The 22,884-nt window shown below is 27.0% G+C and overlaps 1 protein-coding gene across 1 annotated transcript; it reads left to right on the top strand.

Moving 5' to 3' along the window:
* The first annotated feature begins 14,676 nt into the window (after window positions 1–14,676).
* LOC145831364 (RCC1-like G exchanging factor-like protein) lies at window positions 14,677–16,441 on the top strand. Its single transcript, XM_082938607.1, has one exon. It carries the CDS (start codon window positions 14,695–14,697, stop codon window positions 16,072–16,074), a length of 1,380 nt encoding a protein of 459 aa, XP_082794733.1. The 5' UTR covers window positions 14,677–14,694; the 3' UTR covers window positions 16,075–16,441.
* Window positions 16,442–22,884: the final 6,443 nt, after the last annotated feature.

The raw sequence follows: 22,884 nt of genomic DNA, 5'->3' as shown, positions 1-22,884 counted from the left end.
TTGACTCAAACTTTGACCTGCAACATATTTATAAGTATTTTCAACTTTTAAAAATTGTAAAAAAAACTCTTGTAGCTTACTTGAAACTCCACTAAACAAGATCAAATTGTAATTAAAGTGATTTACCCCTCCTCCCTATGTCCTTAATTTTGATACAAGGCTGGCCATTGGTTTTTCAGAAATTTATTCCAGGTTTTCTAATTACATTCTAGGTTTTTAAATTACAAGTTATCGTGTCCATTTGAAGTACAACATTAAAGAAAAAAACTGTTTTACAAAGTGTGAAATTTTTTAAAATATGGTATGTTGCTACTTTAGATGAATTTAAAAATAACAAATTCTAAACAGTACAGAAATTTTTATTGTTTTGTATATATTGGTTGTATGTAATCTAAATTAAATTAACTTAAAGGTAAATTTTTTTAAAAACCCAGGATTTTAATGATATTTGCTAAAAATTCCAAGTTTTCCAGTTATTGACATAATTAAAAAATTCCAGGTTTTTAAGTTTTTTAAATTCCAGATTACTCTAGTTTTTGTTCTAAGTATCAAATTCCAGGTACTTTTAAAGTTTTTTTTTGAGAAAATTCTTAAATTTAGGTTTCCAGGATTATGTTAAGGCCATAGGGGGGGGGGGGGGGGGGGGGGTTTGTTTTTTACAAGTTGATCTGATTTTATAGAATTTTTTCTAAGCTTTAAGATGCTTTTTATAGTTTTAAAAACTTCAAAATATTTTTTTAGATATGACCAGTTAAAGTCGGGCCGCATAATAGGTTCCCTATGGGAAGGGAAAACTAAAACAGTGGAAAAAGACTATTTCATTTAAAATCTATCTCCTCCTACATTTTTCAAGCAATCTTCTTTAAACTTTCACAGTCTAATCCTTATACAATAATAAAAAAACATTACTTTGGAATTTGAAAAAAAATTTGTAAAAATATTATTTTTTTGAAAAAAAAAACACTTTTTTTTTAAATTTTTGTGATTAAAGTTTTATTTTTTTAAATTACTTAAATTCTAAAGTAACGTTTTTTTCTTTTATTATAAGGAAGGTTTCCTGAAAATTTGAAGAAGATTGCTTGAAAAATGAAGGAGTAGAAAGATTTTTAGTGAATTTTAAAATTTCCAAGAAAATTGACCCCAAAAAATTTGCGGTCCATACGTTTATATTGGAAAATTTTTACTAAAAATTAAATATCTCAAAAGTTAAATGATATTTTTGAATTCTATAAAAACTGGCTTGTAGTTTGTACTTAAAGCTTTCATATAAAAGCCAAAGTTAATTTTTGTAAAAAAAAATGTTGGACCCCCCTATGGCCTTAACATTTGTTTATCTTTTAAACAAAAGACTACTAAATAAACAACTTAAGTATAATACTGATAAATTTCAAACCACATAGTGTAAGGCAAAGATTACCAAAAATGGCCAAGTGGCACCCTTAGGGGCCATGACAGAAGGTTATTGGACCATGAGCAGCAAAAGTCCATGAACAGTAAAGGGGCCACAGGAGGCCATGATTTGAGATGCTCTAGATACTCTTGAGTTGATGATGAAGAGATAAAAAAGGTCTATAGTGTTTTTAATGGTAGATTATTCGCATACTGTTGTTGGGGAGGGCCAAATCTTTTTAATTTCTTAAAAGGGCGTCTTTTGAAAAAAAAAAGTTTTGAAACCCTAGTGTAGGGCAATCCTGAAGCACAAATTTTAACAAAAAGAGATATAACATTTTATTTTTATAAAAGTTAGCATTAGACCTCATATGAAAGCTATAAATATATACTACTTTTTATAGAATAAAAATATTTTATCTAGCTGTTGAAGTATTGTCAAATGTGTAAATATTTTTTGAAATATATGTATAGAGGTAAAAGTTTTGATTTCCAATTTTCTTATAAAATTTAAGAAAAAAAAACTTTGTTTTTTATTAATTGACCTGAAATTTGTAGGAAATGTTTCTAACATTATTAATAGAAAAAACTCCTAGGATGGTGTTGCACCAATACCAAGCTGAAATTACATTGTTAATGTCTTTTTCATCCATAATTTTAGGCTAAAAATCAAATTTTTAGCCTAATATGTTTAATCTGAAAAGATACTTTGTTTTAAACAAGCTATGTAAATACATAGTAAGAACTAATTATTTTTAATTTAAACCAAATAATTTAAACCAGTTTATTTGACAATATCGTAATGAATATAAATTATTGTATTGATACAATTGCTTTAAATTGTAAAATCAAAGCAATTAAACATTTTTTTTTAGTTCATGATAAATAAGTTAAATTCTGTTTTAGTATTTTTAAATTATAAATTTTTAGCCTAAAATTATGGTTTAAAAAGATATAGACAATAATACAATTTCAGCTTGATATTGGTGCAACATCATCCTAGGTAATTACCAAATCCTGTTGTAAGAACTTGTTAAAATATATATATATATATCAGAATATTATGAACAAAAAAAAACAAACAATTTTTAATTAACTTTTTTTAATACAATAATCCTACAATAGAAATTTCTAGTATTTAGTTAGGATCTTACTTGAATAGTTTCAGAATGATTATTTAAAAACTGAAGGAATTGAAAGTATTTTTTTGTCTTTTTTAAGGTCCTTCCTTATAGAACCCAATAAGCTTTCCTACTTAGTACTCTCATGTTTAATGAATATAATTTAATTATACAGAAACGTTAAAAGCAACTGCTAGCTAAGTTAAGTATTTTTAAAATAAGATCAACAAGCAAAAAAGTGGTTTATCCCATATGGTCTTTTTGTGTTATGAAAGCTAAGCCAATGCAAGAAAAACATATTGTAAAATCTTTTAATGTTTTGCTTGAATGCTTATGAGTTATCTGCTTTCAAATAATTAGTATTAATATCAGCTATTAATTAATTATAACTTCTTATCCTTCAACAAATAAATATTTGTGATAAGAATATATCTAATAATTCTATATTTTTTGAAAACTTTACATTTTTACTTTTATAATGATAAAATTTTAAGTTTAAAATCTAACTACTGTTAGTTTGTTTTTTTTATAAGCATTATGGGATTTACATTTATCCTGAAAACTTTGGTTATTACAGCTTATTGCTGATATGTATTTAAAACAATTTAATCTTTTTTCATGTTTTGTAGATTTATAACTATCTGAGAACATTTAATACTATTTCAATAGGCTCCTTATGAGAGGCATAAGCTTAAAAGCCAAAAAAAAACTCTTATCACTAGAAATCTATTATCTCCTGCAATATTATGCATTCTTTTGTAAACTTTCTCTTTGTAGTCTTCAATAAGTTATAAGCAAATTATAGGTAATTATTTTTGAAATATATACTAAATTATAAAAAATAGTTTATTCTAAACGTTAATTTTTACAAAAAATAACATTGGCTCTCATATGAAAGCTTGAAGTACAAACTACAAGCCAGTTTTTATAAGACTTAAAAGTCATATTGTAATTTTTGTAAAAAGTTTTCAGTACAAACGTATGAACTGCAAAGTTTTGAGGTCAATTTTTACAAATATTAAAAAAAACTATCTTCTTTTTTTATTTTTGAACTAGAGACCTTGTACTTTCACAAAACGTTCTTTTTCTAGTTAAATAGATTTTTATTGTTGCAAATAAAAAAAAACTAAATAAAAATTACAAATAAAAAAAATGATAAAGTTTTTTTTTAACCTAAAATAATCCTTCATTATTGCTATTTAAAATTAAATAATGGACTTCCTTTAAATATTTATAGAAGATTACTTAAAAATAAAGGAGAAGATGGAATTTTAATTAAATAGACTTTTTTGCGTTTTTATTTTGCGCTTGCATTAGGATTCTATTGATCACACCAACTTTGATTGCTTTCAAAAGTTACTTTGAGTTTTTTTAAGCACTTAAAAATGTCAGATTGCTCAGATAAACCTCTATAAAATAAGGTCAACTTGTAAAAATCAAGATGAACCCCCTATGCTTTTAAATTTTTGCAGTCTTTTCATTTGTATTGATACCATAAAAAAACATATATATCTCAAAATTAAAACTATGATTTTATTTTATACAAAAGTTTACTTTTAACGGCATAGGGGGTATACCTTGATTTTTATAAGTTGATCTTATTTTATAGAGTTTTATCTGAGCTATCAGAGACACCTAACCGCTTGAAAAAATTTAAAGTAATTTTTGAGATATCAGAGATCAAAGTTGGTGACCTCAATAGGTTCCTAATAGAAGGCGCAAACTAAAAATGCAAATAAAGACCATTTTAATAAAAATTTATCTTCTCCTTCATTTTCTAAGCAATCTTCTTTAAATTTTTACAGATAATTTTATTGAATTTTAAAGAGATTAAATACAGGAATTTTTTTAATTTTAAAAAATAATATTTTACTAAGAAAAACCACCTATTTTTTTTTACCTAAAATTTTACTTTTAGTATTTATAAAATTCCAACATTCAAAGTCTTCTAAACTATAAAAAAAATTTTTGCTGATTATTTGAGGTCTTTAGCTCAAAAAATAAAGGAGAAGATAGATTTTTAGTGATTTTTAAACTTCTGAAAAAATTGACCCCTGAAAATTTGCGTTTCATATGTTTGTATTCGAAAATTTTGATAAGAATTACATTATCTCAAAAGCTAAATAAGATTTTATAATTCTATAAAAACTGGTTTGTAGTTTGTACTTCGAGCTTTCATATAGGATCTAATGTTATTTTTAGTTAAAAAACATGTTGGACTCCCCTATGCCTTAATTTATACTTTTAGTTTTCATGCATGAGCCAATATTAATTTTTGTTAAAAAAAAGCATTTCATTTTGCCATTTAAAGATATACAGTAGAAAAAAATGCACAGTAATTGATAGATTTAAAAATTAGTTGTTGATAAATTGTAACAATTTAAAGAATATTAATTAAGAAATGAAGAAAATATTTAATTATATTGAAATAAACAGTTTTATGGTTTATGTCTTCAATTAATAATATATTAAACTCATCGACTTTTACTGCTTATATCTCAAACGTTAATATGTATATTATTAAGCAGTATAAGCTGTATGAAAGCTAATGTAACAATTTAAAAAAATGAGAACTAGATGGTTTTTAAAAATAACTTTTTAGAAGTTTTAAAATAAAATCTAATTTTAATCAAGGATATATATGTTATTGAAAATAAATTAAAAAAAAAAAAAATTATTTACATTTTTTTTGAGCCGTTTTTATAAAACATATTTTATAACAAAGATTAATGGATTTTTTTATCTGTCTAAACAGATTTATTTAGTATATATTGTTAGCTTTTAAATAAGGGATGACGTTAAGTATTTATAAAAACATACTCCCCTTTATGCCCTTAATAACATTTCAAAAGTGTATACTGATTTTTAAATTTTTAATAATCTGATTAAAATAAAGTATTTTACAGCATTCTGAAAATAAATTTATTAGTTATTAAAAAAAATCAATCTCCTCCTTTTGTTTTTGTGCAATTGTTTTTAAACTTTTATTTTCATATTTATAAATTGTGAATAACATATGAGAAACATGTTTTTAAAATTCTGACTGAATTTTTTAATCAAATTAATCCTACTTAAGGTTGTTTTATATGTTAAAAAAAAACTTTAAAAATTTGAAGTAAATTCCTTTAAAAAAGAATAAGGATTTAAACATTGATATTTTTTTTAATTCTTAGAAAGTAGGCCATAAAAAATGTCATTTATTTTTAATTTCAAACAAAACTTTTAATAAATCTGGTTAAATCTCAAAAGATGATACACATCTTTTTGTTCTGTTTAAAGCAAGTACTGCTTTTAAATAGTAGCCAGTGTTACTTTTTGTCAAAAAATATTGTTTCCCCTTTGACCTTAATATAAGTTCTACCTTTTGCTCTGATCAAATTGTTTGCTCATTTGAAAACATCAATTAAATAGTTTTGTGTGCCAGAAATTTTATTTAAGTGTTCTAAATCTATGTTGAAGGTCTAATTTTGACTCATCATAATCTATGATTATGTTTTCTATTAATCTATTTAATAAATTGTTTACATAATAAGTTAAAAATGTCATGCAGTAGTGGTAGACAATTTATGGCTTGCAGGTAGGATTTGGTTTGAGAAAATGTTTTAAATTAATTTTATAATAAGCAACAAAATTGATTATCTTGTTTAATTGAAAATTTTATAAAACAATAAAAATTAAATACAGTTTATAACTCATAGTATTATTGTTATAATTTTGAGCAAAAACAAACTTAAAATCCTTTTTTTAGCATACTTTTATAACAGTAAAGTTGGCCACTAAAAGTCTATCATGTACAAGTTGGAGTAGTTTTGGACAAAAAGTTGTCTTATCTGGCAAAATGGACTAGAAACTTTGCCTATTCCTTTTATACAGTACAACACTAAAAAGGTATATAAATACTAATTGATTTAGAAACAAAACACATTTAAAATTTAGTAAGTCAAAAATACTAGAAATCAGTAAATCTACATGCTTTTATTTACCAAATTAAGAAAAACATACAAACCATAGAGTGGTTTTTAAAACCATTTTTTGATAAGGCTTCTTAAAAAAAAGCCATTGTCCCCTCTTACAAGATTTCTCAAAAACTACCATTAAGTAGGCCTAAAACCTTTTTTGTGCTTTTTGTCACAAACTCAATAATATTAGTGTAAATTTCAAATTATAGCCTTGTGGCTCTCCTTTTTACATCTTATGGCTTCCTAAATTTCTGAATTTTTTATAATGTCTAGTATAAATTTCAAAACTATCCTTGAATACACCTAGGATTTAAAAAAAAAAAGCCATGGTCCCCTCTTACGAGATTTCTCAAATAACTACCATTAAATACGCCTAAAACCTTTTTTGTGCTTTTTGTCATCAACTCAATAATATTAGTGTAAATTTCAAATTATAGCCTTGTGGCTCTCCTTTTTACATCTTATGGCTTCCTAAATTTCTGAATTTTTTATAATGTCTAGTATAAATTTCAAAACCATCCTTGAATACACCTAGGATTTACAAAAAAAAAGCCATGGTCCCCTCTTACAAGATTTCTCAAAAAACTACCATTAAATACGCCTAAAACCTTTTTTGTGCTTTTTGTCATCAACTCAATAATATTAGTGTAAATTACAAATTATAGCCTTGTGGTTCCCCCTTTTACATCTTATGGCTTCCTAAATTTCTGAATTTTTATAATGTCTAGTATAAATTTCAAAACTATCCTTGAATACACCTAGGAATTAAAAAAAAAGCCATGGTCCCCTCTTACAAGATTTCTCAAAAAACTACCATTAAATACGCCTAAAACCTTTTTTGTGCTTTTTGTCATTAACTCAATAATATTAGTGTAAATTTCAAATTATAGCCTTGTGGTTCCCCCTTTTACATCTTATGGCTTCCTAAATTTCTGAATTTTTTATAATGTCTAGTATAAATTTCAAAACTATCCTTGAATACACCTAGGAATTAAAAAAAAAAGCCATGGTCCCCTCTTACAAGATTTCTCAAAAAACTACCATTAAATACGCCTAAAACCTTTTTTGTGCTTTTTGTCATCAACTCAATAATATTAGTGTAAATTTCAAATTATAGCCTTGTGGTTCCCCCTTTTACATCTTATGGCTTCCTAAATTTCTGAATTTTTTATAATGTCTAGTATAAATTTCAAAACTATCCTTGAATACACATAGGGATTAAAAAAAAAAGCCATGGTCCCCTCTTACGAGATTTCTCAAAAAACTACCATTAAATACGCCTAAAACCTTTTTTGTGCTTTTTGTTATCAACTCAATAATATTAGTGTAAATTTCAAATTATAGCCTTGTGGTTCCCCCTTTTACATCTTATGGCTTCCTAAATTTCTGAATTTTTTATAATGTCTAGTATAAATTTCAAAACTATCCTTGAATACACATAGGGATTAAAAAAAAAAAAGCCATGGTCCCCTCTTACAAGATTTCTCCAAAAACTACCATTAAATACACCTAAAACCTTTTTTGTGCTTTTTGTCATCAACTCAATAATGTTAGTGTAAATTTCAAATTATAGCCTTGTGGCTCCCCCTTTTACATCTTATGGCTTCCTAAATTTCTGAATTTTTTATAATGTCTAGTATAAATTTCAAAACTATCCTTGAATACACCTAGGAATTAAAAAAAAAAGCCATGGTCCCCTCTTACAAGATTTCTCAAAAAACTACCATTAAATACGCCTAAAACCTTTTTTGTGCTTTTTGTCATCAACTCAATAATATTAGTGTAAATTTCAAATTATAGCCTTGTGGTTCCCCCTTTTACATCTTATGGCTTCCTAAATTTCTGAATTTTTTATAATGTCTAGTATAAATTTCAAAACTATCCTTGAATACACCTAGGGATTAAAAAAAAAAGCCATGGTCCCCTCTTACAAGATTTATCAAAAAACTACCATTAAATACGCCTAAAACCTTTTTTGTGCTTTTTGTCATCAACTCAATAATATTAGTGTAAATTTCAAATTATAGCCTTGTGGTTCCCCCTTTTACATCTTATGGCTTCCTAAATTTCTGAATTTTTTATAATGTCTAGTATAAATTTCAAAACTATCCTTGAATACACCTAGGGATTAAAAAAAAAAAGCCATGGTCCCCTCTTACAAGATTTCTCCAAAAACTACCATTAAATACACCTAAAACCTTTTTTGTGCTTTTTGTCATCAACTCAATAATATTAGTGTAAATTTCAAATTATAGCCTTGTGGCTCCCCCTTTTACATCTTATGGCTTCCTAAATTTCTGAATTTTTTATAATGTCTAGTATAAATTTCAAAACTATCCTTGAATACACCTAGGATTTTTTTTCTCACTTCAAGACCAACTCCAGAATATTTAGAGTATTTTTTTAATTATGGCACCCTATGGCCCCTTTACTATTCATGTCTCAACTTCTTTGACCCCTTTGCTGCTTATAGTCCCCTAATTTTCTGTAATGCTCTAAAAGGGGATCATATGGCTCTTTTTAAGATACCCTGGCATAGAGGGAGAGGCACTTTTTTACCTTTTTATAATATTTCAAAAATTATTGACATAATTGTAATTGATATTTACAGTTTGTTACATGAAATCAGTTTTTAATACATAAGTGGATAAATTTGGAGAGTTCAATTGGATCCTTATGGAAAGATCATATTAAAATTTGAAAAATAATTTATTAAAATTCTTTTTCTCCTTCAGTTTTTAAGCAACTTTGCTCAAACTTTATGAATATGATATTATTAATAGGAAAAAAATTACCTTGAATTAATAGTAAAAATACTCATCATTGCCATATATATTTTTTAATTATTACAAAATATTTTTTTTCTAATGCAAGGAATAATTTCTAAATAAATTGAATTTAATAGTTTGAAAAAGTTGACAATTTTTTTAGTGAATTTTTAAACTTCTAAGTTGAAAAAAATACAGTCCAAATATTATTATTGAAAACTATTACAAAAACGATTCTATCTCATAAGTTAATTAATGTTTTTTTTGTTCTGAAAAACTGACTCATAGTTTTCAATTAAGCTCTCATATAAGAGTAATTGTTAACTTTCTTATAAAAGGCCCTTACCCCCTATGACCTTAATCTGTGTCTTTTCCTTGAACCCTTTGTTCAAGACCAATGTGATATATTTTTACAATATAGTTGTGTTGTTTCTACAAAGATGCAACTAAAGGTATGACCAAATAAAGTTGATCACACCGCCATTAGATGGTCAGTCTGTGAAGTTGGCATTGTTTAGAACTTTAAGTAAGAAACGTAGCTTGGAAACCAACAGCTTCCAAGCTAGTCAAAAAAGGTTGCTGTAACTTTCATGTTCTTCATGGGCCATTCTAAAAATGAGCAGAAACAACAGGCTGGAAATTGTAAAAAAAAATTGCACTTATTATAACACACCGCTGACCCTCACATACAGGATTTTTTAAGAGTTACCAGCTCACAACAGTTGGCTCTTTCTTTTGCAATATAAAGTCGCTTGAGTCTAACTTGAGTCAGATTATTTTTACCTTTTCATTTTGATATTCACTTTTTGAAATCACACTTCCAAGCTCTCATGATCAACATTCACAAACACATATTTACTACCAGGGACGAAATAAATAATAACTTCTACAGTCCTATTCTACAGTACTAAATTATTATAAAGTTATATAATAAAAAAAAGCTGTTATTTCGATGTAAAACCAATTTGGCATGGTTTTTTTAGATTATTTTAACGTTTCATACGAAAAAAATAGTGAATAAAAAAATATAAAACTTTTTTTGTGGTTGTTTAATTTGTTTAATGTTTATCATTTTTAAATCAGTAATCAAGAAAAACTGAATTAAGTGTAGTAAATGTTTTAGATGATAATATATGTTAAATAGCTGTAAAGCACAAATCAGAAAACAGTTTGATATCTAGTTGATGTTGTTAAGTAATTTTGTGTCAGATATGACTGAAACTTTTAAAACATATACCTCTTCTTTTAAAATAGTTTTACGCTTATGTTGTTATAAAATTTTGTTGTACATCAACGTTTTTTAGGACAAAAACTCTTAATATTTATTTAAACTTTATTAAGAGAATTCTTTAATACATTTACTGTTTTTAGATACTTATTCAAACTGAATTTGAAATAGCTGATGTATTTAATTTAGATTTTTTCTGTACTCATATAAAATTAAAAGACAAGTATACTTGAAAGTAAAAGTAAATAAATTAAATGTAGTTTTTTAATTATATGCTTGAACTGTTTTATTGTATGGTTCTAATTTTTTTGCTCTTAAAATCAATATAAAGATTTTCTTCGTTAATTACTTCGAATTTTTATGTATTTAGTTAATATAAAATACAAATCTTAATAATTTATTTGCATATATTTTAAAAATAAGTACTATTTAAGATTAAAATCATTTATAACTTGTAATATACTAGTAAATCAAAGCCAACTAATAACCATAAAAATACACCTATGTCCTTTTTTTTTTTCACAATGATATTTTTTAGATTATGTAAAATAAAAAGTTAACCTGAAACTACTTAACCTTTAAAACTATTAATAACCAAAAGAGAGTTACTAAACTGCAATGTTAAAAGTTGGTTAACCTCAACAATTTGATGGTTAACACCTTAATTTAGTGTTGACAAGTCTGTAAATAAAGGTCTGCATAACTATACAATAAATGCTTAAAGTTAACGTGTCTATTTTACACGTATTATAATTATATGCTGATCAGCTTTAAACTTTGTTTTATATGCTTCTTATAGTTAAACATATTTTAATATTGTTTATAAATTTATTTGTTATTTAACAATGCTGTCAGTTATTTTACATAAAATGCTTTAAAATTAAAGCAATGTAGTTTTTAATTTGAACCTTTTTGACCACAATTACGATTAAAGTAGTCCTAACAATGATAAATTTTGTTTACGGAATCAATATTTTGTAACTTAAAATATAGTTTGGATTTTTTTTTTCATTTATAGGCTAGTTCTAAAGTATTTAGACTATATAAGTGATTATTTATACTTGAAATTTACATAAAAATGTTAAACATATTTAAAAGAGCTCTGATTTCTTTTTTCAAGAAAACAAAGCAACATTGTAAAATTTAAATATATTATATATAAATTTTGTTTGTAATATCTCCATTTGAAACTAGAAAAAATTTAAGAAATAAGCAATGTAAATTAATTAAATATATTTTGTTAGGTACATGCTGTTTTTATTTTAAATAAAACAGTTGAAGTTATAAGATGCTTCATGGTTAGTTTTTGTACCGGAAACCTAATACAGCTAACTAATTTTAAATTTTTTTTCTGTTGGAGATGGTTCTTATTTTACCAGCATAAACAATTATTGAAACAAGGATGTCATTCAATTTACTGAGGCTTATCAAAACACGAAGTACTGCAAAGTGTTAGAATAATTCAAAGGAGGACAACACACGTTTTATCCTGTCTTAGTTGAAACAAGTCAAGTAACAGCAGCACAACAAGGTGAACAAACCTGCTCGCCTTCCTCTGTTTGAAAGTACGATTTCAGTTCGGTTTGTAGGAAAAAAAAGCTTGAGTCAACAAGAGTTGCCACACACTCAGGAAACTCAGTGTAACGTAAGATGTTTTTAATTTTATGAAAACTCTGGATGACTCAGTACAGTTCTGAATTACTCAAAATGTTATGATTTTTTTCTAAACTCTACCTGGTTTAAGATTGTTTTTTTATAAAAACTCTCGATAGTTGTAAAACTTTTTGAAATTCTCAGGAAGGATATTTTTCTAGACTTTAAATGAGATTTAGTACATTGAGTATTGTTATTATATCTCAGCAATTTTGTTCAAGAAGTTGATTTTTATAAAATTTTAGCCTTGTGGCTAGCTTTTTGCTACTTTGAAAAATAATGTTGTTGTTTCTTTTTCTAATTTAAAATTATTGTTTAATATGATTTTAATATATGTTAAACACAAAAAGTTTAGAAATATAAAAGTTAAATTTTGCATAATTTTATTTTGATATTTTATAGTTTTAGATATTTTTTAAGTTTTGTTAAGTTATATCTTTTTTATGTCTTTGATTCAAATATAAAATTGTTCAGTTTACCTTATAAATACATGAATTCAGTGTCACTCAGAATATCTATTACTCAAAGAGTGGTAACCTTGACAAAAGTTGTTATTATGATTTATTTTTACAGTTAGTGTATATTTTTTTCAATAGTTTTAAAATTGCATGTTTTTTGTTGGGTATTCATTTATAAACTTTTTTTTTACTTTAAAGGTTACCATTTAGAATTAAAAAACTTAAACAAAATTAATTTTATGTTTAACTTTAATTCTTTTGTTTTTAGTTTTTAAAAGAAATTTTATGTTTCCAAAATTTTTAAATTATCTTTATTCCTTTGCTACTGTTTCCTGTACTACTAGTTTTTAAATTTTAGTCAACCATTATTTTTTTAGCTTGCTTACATCAGATTAGAACGTCTTCAGTTAATAATTTTAACTATTGACATTGTAAAGTATGTATAAAATCCTCAGCTAATTTTATACAATATTAAAGTTTTAGTTCAAATTCAATAATGTCACTTTAATTAAGTATAGACAGTGATGTAAAAAAGTATTTTTGATTGAAATATTAGCAGTGTTTGGTTTTTTTATAAGTGTTTAATTTTTGTAAATTGAAACTTTTTGTTAATTATTGTATGTCTTTTAAATAAAGATGTTATTTATTTTTTCTATAACTGTGTTTAAAACTAGTTATTTTTAATATAATTAGCAATGAAATTTATCAAAAAGTTAAATTCTTTCATTTTAAGTAATTAAAGTTTATAAAAATTAAATCTACTATAACTTTTATATAAAAAAATGAAGTTAAATACTTAAAATATTTTATTTTATGGAAATCTACCAGTTTTTTATCACATAGTTACTTTCTTATAAGTTAGATAGAATGTTTTATCTTTCAACCTTTTATTATTAAACATATTTATAAATTTTATTTTCCAATACTTTTTGTTTACGTAAGATTGTTTACTAATTTGATGGTTTTTAAAGTAATTTGTTTAAAATTTAAACATAAAAAATTGATGCCTTACTTATTGTTCAGTTACTGAAAGTTTTTCTTGACTTCTTCAAAATGTAGCTTTTCATTGAAGCTTTAATTAACAAAAAACATTTTTATTCATTAAAAAAAATCAGCTACTAGATGATATTCTAACTTTCCAAGCTTTAACAACTTATTAAGGTACTTAAAAAAGTTTTTTTTGGAATTTTTAAAAGTGAGCTGTGAGTATGAATAAGTTATTAAATACATAAAAAAAAACTCAAGGCTTTTAGTTTATAGAACTAAAAAGTTTGTAGTGAACTTCTCATACCTGTATTATGAGTATCGCATTTATGTCAAAGTGCTTTTATATAGTTACAATTGTACATTTTTCGGTTTGTAAAGTTTGTTTTTTTGAAATAAATAATTTTTTGGAATACTTTGTTAATATAACCCATGCTGTTAGAACTGCAACTGCCAGGTGAAGAGACTGGATTTATGTAAAGCTTTGCAACAGAAAATGTGACCTATAAACTTAAGTAGTTTATAAATAATATTTTTCCTTATTGCAAAAAGATAATTGAATAAGGGTTCAAAACAATTAATAGTATTTTAATAATTTTAGGTTGATGATTTTAAGTATGTTAGTTTTAAACAAATTTGAAGCTTAAATTATATACTCTTACTTAAAAAAAAGCAATAGTTGTTTTGCTTCAAATAGTTGCAAACAAAAAACATAAAATTTTTAAATGATAGTTCGTTAATGTTATGGTTAGTTTACAACTGCTATTGAATTTAATTATCATTGTTTGGCTTCATTCAAATACAGTAGTTTATCAAATTAGAAAAACATTTTTTTAATTTTACTTGTAGTTTTTAATGATAAATAGTTTTACTTCATACTGTTTCTACTTCTAAATAATCAATTTAGTTTAACATAGTAACTTTTTTGATTGAAAAAACATTTATAAGTATTTCAAATGCTCATAAATTTAGACACTGCCCGTAATCAATTAATATTGCTTACAATGAAGATGAAAATTTTTCATAAGTTGACTTACACGTAATTTAATTTTTTTTTTAAATTAATCGTAACAATCCAATTTTTTTTTAATTCTAAAAACATTGCAGACTGTAATAAGTACATAAAATATAAAAATGAAGATATCCTCAAAAATACCCTTCAACCGCCAACTCCTTCATCTCACGAGAAAATCCCCCGCAGTGAGACAGAAATCAACCGAACATGAGCCGCCCTTCTGGAAAAACTACGACACTGACCGGGAGTTCCAGGACATCAAGCAGCAGGTGGGCAGGAATCACAAGCCCTTCAAGCACCTGTACGCCATGGGGATGCCGCTGACTGGCGCCCTCGGAATCAGGAACCTTGTGGAGCCCAAGGACCCGAGCAGGGAGCCCGTGGAAGCGCAGAACACGCCGCAGAGAGTCTACTTTGACAAAACTTCAAAGTTGGTCGACTTTGACGCTGGGTACGGCTACAGCGTGTTTGTCAGGAACACTAAGAGAACCAACCAAGTGCTGGGGTGCGGGGTCAACACAAACTCCCAGATTGGTTTGCAAACAGACGAAGAGGGCAATCCCCTTGACTACATAATCGAGTCCCAGCCCATCCTGCTGCCCTTGAAAAGCAACAAGACAAAAGTGGTCGGCGTCTCCTGCGGCAGGGCCCACACAGTCCTGCTGACCGACAAGGAAGGAGTCCTGACTCTGGGCAACAACGCGTTTGGGCAGTGCGGGAGGCCGATTGTGGAGGGGGAAATTTTCCACGGCAGCCGCAAAGTGCACAACATTCCCCACAACTATTTTAGCAGCCCAGTTGTTGATGTTAAATGCGGCATGGACCACACCTTGTTTTTGACCGAGGACAGCAAAGTTTACAGCTGCGGTTGGGGGGCCGACGGTCAGACTGGACTGGGGACCACAGAGAAAGTGTACAAGCCCACGAGGGTGGAGGGCGACCTCAAGGGCAAGAATGTAGTAAAACTGTCAACTTTTGCCGACACCTGCCTTGCCTTGGACGACCAGGGACAGGTTTTTGGCTGGGGAGGCTCAGAATACAGCCAGCTGGCTTGCGTCACCGACTCCACCCAGGTGTCAGTTCCAAAGCAACTGCCGTTTGACAGGCAGGGCGAGATAGTGGACGTTTCTTGCGGGGGCAGCTCCTGCTTGCTGCTCAACAGCAATGGCGTTGTCTACGTTTGGGGGTTTGGCATCTTGGGGAAAGGCCCTTCTTTGGAACAAAGCTTGTGGCCCAGGAGGGTCCCGCCCACCCTGTTCGGTCTTGGAGAAATGGACCCCGGGGTTAAAGTGACCAGCGTGCATTCTGGCCTCAACCACCACATGGCGGTGACCAACAGGGGCGAGCTGTTTGCGTGGGGCAGGAACAAGGGTGGTTGCTTGGGAACGCACAGCAACCAGGACCAGTACTTCCCGTGGAAAGTGCTGATTGGTTCGGAGGAGAAGAAGGTGAGACTGGGAGTGGACCACTCGCTTGTGATGTCACAAAGCGTGTTTTGAGGTAGTTTTGAGAATTGAACTTGAAATGTTGATTGACTGAGATGACGATTGGTTTTTGGAAATTTTTCAATCAAAACTGAACTCTTTTAAAGAAAGTATTTTGAATAAAACTGGGTTGTTTTTAAGTTTTCCGTTTTTAACTGTTTACTAGAATGTACTTGAGATGCTTGTATAAATATGACATTGGTCAAAAGATTTTATGTTGTTTAAAAAGTTTAAGTAATTTTAAATTTATTTGCAATGATATATTTTATTTAACACAATATTAAGACATTATGCCAATTAAATGTTTTCATTTACAATGTATACGTCCTTGGAATGTTACACGCTTTTAACATGTTGTTATTTTATTTATTTTAAAATTATTTTGTTATTTAATATTTTCTACAAATGTAAAAGTTCTGCAATGCGTGTATATAAATTTTCAATAAGCTTAAGTTTAAAATTGTTTCTAAATTTATAAAATATTTTAGGGGTACGTGGCATTAAAATGGTTGGGAACAATTGCTTTAAGTGTTCTTTATCAAAAAATAATTTGACATACAATTTAAATGTTATAAAAACTTTTATTTTCAAACACTTGAAGTTTTAAAAATACAACCATTATGAAAGTTATAAATGTTTGTAACTTAAAATACTTAAACTTAAATTGTTCTATTTAAGCTTATTTTAAAGTAAGCTATGTTAGGTAATTACACTCTAGATAAGCAAAAAAAAATTTAAATATAGGTCATAGTTTACTTTTTGTTTATTTTTTAACAGAATTTGATTAAGTGTAATTAACAAAGTAAAATGGATCATGATGCTCACAAATACTTTATTTCCACAAAATACAATGACAGCTCTGATGAGACTTAACAAAAGCTAGAGATTTTTGAAACTTCCAATTAAAAAATCTTTAAAATGGTATTTATTGTTTTTTTTAGGTGTTAAATTAGTAGTAGTGTTTTTGATCTCTTCCCGCCATCATGATTGTTGTTGATCAGTTTTAATTTTAATATTTTAACTGATTAGTTTATTGCCAAATGTTTATAATATGTTAATATTACAATTAAAAGCGTCAATCCCAAGATGCGGACCGAAAAGTCAATGAGATTATCTAGAGAGCGTTCGATGACCCTATTACGACAACACCACGTTTCCATGTATATGTTACGTCACGAAGAAGGCCTGTATGACGTCAATGATAGATGATGTTTGGTAATATGAATCTCCAACGAAATTATGCTTTTTTTTTACTTTGTATGATTATTATGAAAATATAATTAACATACTTTAATAAAAGCAAAAACTATTCAAGATACTAATAGGATTAATTATTTTAATTTATTTAAAAGCTTTTGTTTAAGAAATATCATTCAAAGCTTTATACTATGTAGACTTATAAATTTTATGGTACTAGGTGGCAGTATAGTCAGTTTAAAACTTTTTATTAAAACAGACGACATTTTATTTTACGTTATAAACAGGAAGTTCTGGTGTAATGCCCCTCATCACTCCATGAGCTGCAGAGACAAGCCGCAAATACGAAGAAAATATGAGAAAACACTGACATGAGACTGAATATGTTTTATGCTATTTGTAATTTTAATTTATAGTTATTTCGATAGAACTATTGTACAAATTAATGTTAATACTTTTCTTCAAAATTATTATATATTTGACTGTTTAAATCTACAGATATGTACTATTTTTATACAAAATAAAAGTTTTATACAAATAAAATAAATTTTAATTCATTTCGATTTAAAATATATTATTTTGAGGATCAATTTAGTTGTAAAATTATGCCGTTACTCGGTTTAAGTTATAACTTGTCCACTAATTAAGTTCTATAATATTTATCATAATTTTTTTTAGATATCATTGCTTTGTTTTAAGTTATTATAAAAACTTTGTTCAATAGTATTATATCTTGTTTGATTCTAATCTTTTAAACTAGTTAGTCCATAACCTTTTTTCTGGTGTATTCTGTTTTACAGAATTATTTTTTAGTTTTCAACCTATTTGTTTATTGTTTTGTTCTAAAACTAACATTTAAACAGTAAATTATAAGTACAGGTTTTAAACCTAAAGAATTTAACATAATGATTTTTTGAATACGACAAAACTTTATGAGTATGAACTGAAGTAGATGAACAAATTGTTGTACTTGTGACATAGTATGACATGTATTAATATTCTTTTCATTTAACAAACTTGTTAATTTAAACTTAAGTATCTAATGTGCTACTTGTTTTTATCATTATTTTCATATTTCAATAAGTAACAACTGTAATACAAATGTTTAAGAAAATATATTAAAATTGAGGAATATATAATTTGTTTTTTTTTAACTTTTAATACTCTAAGTAGTGCAGTTTAATATTTTTTTTAATAAACAGATTGTATCTAATTTATTTTAGTTTATTGTTTCAACCATGTTATTGTAATAATGCAAATTGATTGAAATAGGTATTACCGTACCTTTACTTAAAGAGTAAAATTATTGATCAAAAGTTTCTTTTTTCAAAAGAATATTTTTTTCTGTTCTTAACTATTTTAAGTGATACAGGCACTTTTTTAATAAACTTCTATTCAATATATTTTATGTTATCAGTTTTATTTTAAAGACCTCGTGTAAACCAATTTTACGTATAAGGTTCAATTAATTGTACTCACAATTTCAGCTAAAAATTTTTAACAGAAGTTGTGCTATATTCTACAGTTAAAATATTTTTTTGTAGAAGTAGCCATGTAAAATTTGCTATCACCCATTATTTACTTTTTCGTCAACTAGGTTGCAAAAAACTGTTATTAAAGCCAAATATTTTAAAGTCCACTCATAATTAAACGTACCCGAAACATTATACAAGTTTTCTAATAAATTATTTTATGCAGTTTAATACTGTTTAAATGTTTAAAATGATATAGTTTTCACAAGATTAGTGTTCCTTTAAACCTGGGGTTTTGGAAAATTTTAGCAATACGGGGACATTAACTAATTGTTGGAGATTTTGAAACTAGGCAGCTTCAGAAATTTTAGTTTGCTAATATTATTTGACTTTTTATTAATGTCAAGGCAGCAAAAGAGTTAATTAATTTACTATAGTTAATATGGGGATTTGTAATGAAGAGTAGAAAAATGGACTCAGAAGTCATCAACGGGATAATTGAATGTTGCAATAGCTATTCTGAAATCTGGGTTTATTAAATTTTCTGCCAGATGTTCTGAGATTTTTGATCTGATGAATAAAATTTCACGTTGTTACCCGGATGCGCTCAGTTTCAATCAACGATTACTAGCCGAATCAATTACCACTTGTTTAATTCCAACCAAAAACTTTTTTCGTTTACTACAACCGTATGCCTAACCCTTGGTCGATTTTTTCTGTCAAACGAATTTTTTCTTCTAATTTTTTTTATACAGAAATCTAAGACAAAATTCATTCAAAAACATCTTTATTAAAGCAACAAACAAGTAAAATCGATTTCGGCTAACGCTTTTCAATTACTTTAGTTAGCAACTAATTTTAAGATTAAATGTTGAGTATATAAATAGTTAGAGGTTACATCAGAAAAATCAATTAACACTAATTAGCATAATTAAGCAAAATTAATTAGACATTCACAATTCATAAATGCATATATAAAACAGTTTATCAGTAATTTAACTAAGATAAGCAACATTAAAAATAAAATAAAAATAAGCGACAAAATTCAAATAAAATCTATAACAACTTATAAAGATTAGATTTATAAACGTATTGTTGCTTACACAATTTAGGTTTACATGTTTTTATAAATAGAGATTCTAAAAAACTTAGGTGATAATCGTTACAAGCTTTACTTAAAATTGAAAAGTTACTATCACTATAGTTCTTTGCGCAATCTGAATTGTTTAATAAGTGTTCAGCTATCGCTGATGATCTATTAGATGGTTTTTTTTAAACCAGTGTCCATCCATCTTCTGAGGGAATTAAAAACGTGTTGGTCCCTTCTAATATGGAATCTTTGAGACGTTCTGCCAATGTACTCACTGTCACAGTGGCATTTGTACATATAAATTATTTTGCTTTTTTCCTGATCGGCAGTACGGTCTTTACAAATTCCATTTAAGGGCTTTCTTGTAGCATGACTGATTCTTAGTTGTACAGAGTTAAAAGTGGAGTTTACAGTGTATTTTACAGTCTTTTCTAGAGCAGTTGCTACTTTACCGAGATATAATGGACACTGGTTTATAAAAACCATCTAATAGATCATCAGCGATAGCTGAATACTTATTAAACAATTTAGATTGCGCAAAGAACTATAGTGATAGTAACTTTTCAATTTTAAGTAAAGCTCGTAACGATTATCATCTAAGTGTTTTAGAATCTCTATTTATAAAAACATGTAAACCTAAATTGTGTAAGCAACAATACGTTTATAAATCTAATCTTTATAAGTTGTTATAGATTTTATTTGAATTTTGTCGCTTATTTTTATTTTTATTTTATTTTTAATGTTGCTTATCTTAGTTAAATTACTGATAAACTGTTTTATATATGCATTTATGAATTGCGAATGCCTAATTAATTTTGCTCAATTATGCTAATTAGTGTTAATTGATTTTTCTGATGTAACCTCTAACTATTTATATACTCAACATTTAATCTTAAAATTAGTTGCTAACTAAAGTAATTGAAAAGCGTTAGCCGAAATCGATTTTACTTGTTTGTTGCTTTAATAAATATGTTTTTGAATGAATTTTGTCTTAGATTTCTGTACAAGATATGTAGTACTAAAAAGTTATATATTATATTTTTTACTTTGAAATGACCGGGTGGGAATTGTGCGCGATTGAAATTGAGCGTGTCACAACGTTAACTTTGTTATCTTCCTTTCATTTAAAACCTCAAAATGTCTAGCATAAATTAAATCTAGATCACAGAATATTTAGTACAACTTCAGCAAGCGTAAAGTATTATTGCTGAAGTTTTGCTCACGACCACATAATGACTGATGATTATATATAATGACCGCGCTGTAGAAGAGCTTGTTATGCTTGATACGTTTAATTTAATTATCCTGGCCCAACAAGATCGCAGTGTTTTGGAGGTCGTTTGAACAATGCAACATGTCATGAATACTGGACAGTACCTATATGTTACTAAGATTTAATTACATACTTATTTTAACATTTGTATACTTTATTTACTCAATGTAAATGCTATTTAGATCAATAATTTATTTTCTCATAATTATTTGACAAAATGGTTTAAATATTCCGAGCTTCAAACTATGTTAATTAATGCAATTAACTCCTTAACTTTTATACTACTTTACAAAACTAGTGTAAGCTTATTGTATGCATAAATAGTTTAATGTTAAACTATTTTAATTAAAAAAATCAGTTAAGTTAATTGTCAAATAATTACATTTACGTTTTTAAACATAAAAGTTTTTAAAGATAAACAGTTTTACGAAAACTTATGAACTTTTTTTTTAAGTTATAATATTTTTGTTTTAAATTTATAAATACTCATTGTAATTTGTATATTTTAAACTTAATGGAGCATTTATTGTTGTTTTTCAACCAATATGCTCAACTTTAACACAATTTTACTGAGGTACATTGTAAATAAGTTCATCTATTTTATTGAAAATCAGGACTCTCTCTACAACAGGGGCAAGTGACAGAATTTGACAGCCATTTTTCAATGCATTCACTACAAAAAACATATCCTCATTTTAGCTTTGTAACACTAGTTCCATTTTATAAATCATTCAAGCAAACAGCGCGATCGTTATTCTCGTTTGCAGCTTCTTCGTAAACAAAAGCAGTTTGTTGCTTCAACACGCGTTTGTATAAATACTTTTTTCAATTCTTTATTTGCTTGTTGTTTAAAATGTCACCACAAACTGCTCAGTCATCAAAGTGCTCTACAACTTGATAGCTTTTAAAAGACTCGATCTGCACATATAGTATCGGTTGTAATTTGCTAATATCTACATTATCTTTTTTTAGTTTTTCATTTAATTCATCAATATCATTCTTGAGTTTTTCAAAGTCTTTATTTGATTTAGTAATGAAAGAAAATCTAACTTGAATATTTCTACCAAATTTGATGATGGTTTCGACGATTTTGATTATTTTATTTCTGTCTATAAACTCTCCATTTTCTTAATGATTTAAACAAACTTTCATTTAGATCTTTTTGAGATAGCATTAATTTTTTTTTTAGTTTTAAATTTTTGTTAAAAAATTAAAAAAAAAACGCTACTGTAACATAAAAATGTCACATTGTAAAACAATACCAACTGTAAAATTAATGATTACAAATAAAAACAAAGTAAAGTAATTTTTGGTTTGCTTATTTTAATTAAGAAGATTATAAGTTTTTAGATAAAAAAAAAGAAAACAAGCAGGCTTATTTTTAATTTATTTAATTCATAGGGGAGAGAATGTGCAAAGATAGTTTGATAGAAGGTATGCTCAACGAAGAAGTCTTTCAAAAGTTTCCGATTTCATGAAACACCCTTCAAGTAGAAAATGTATTAGGTTGAAAATAATATTGTGTTGTACGCTTTTAAATATTGTGAATAACAAATTACTTTTAAAAGCTCAATGTTAATTTCTTTACAATTTTTTAATACAGCCAATAAAATAAAATAAAAATTTCATAAGAGAATCTTTTTTTTTTGATTAAATTATTTAACTTTATTAGTACTGCAAAAAAATAATGAACACAATAAAAAATCTTATTCACTTCTAATTGAATTTATGGTATTTTTTTAGACATATATGACATTTAGTTTTGTGCTTTTGACGTTCATATAATGTAGTAC

The sequence above is a fragment of the Thalia democratica genome, chromosome 1, assembly GCF_965202585.1.
Source record: "Thalia democratica chromosome 1, ktThaDemo2.hap1.1, whole genome shotgun sequence".
NCBI lineage: Eukaryota > Metazoa > Chordata > Thaliacea > Salpida > Salpidae > Thalia > Thalia democratica.
Note: the sequence above shows the minus strand (reverse complement) of the source record. Positions and strands in the feature narration are given on the sequence as shown.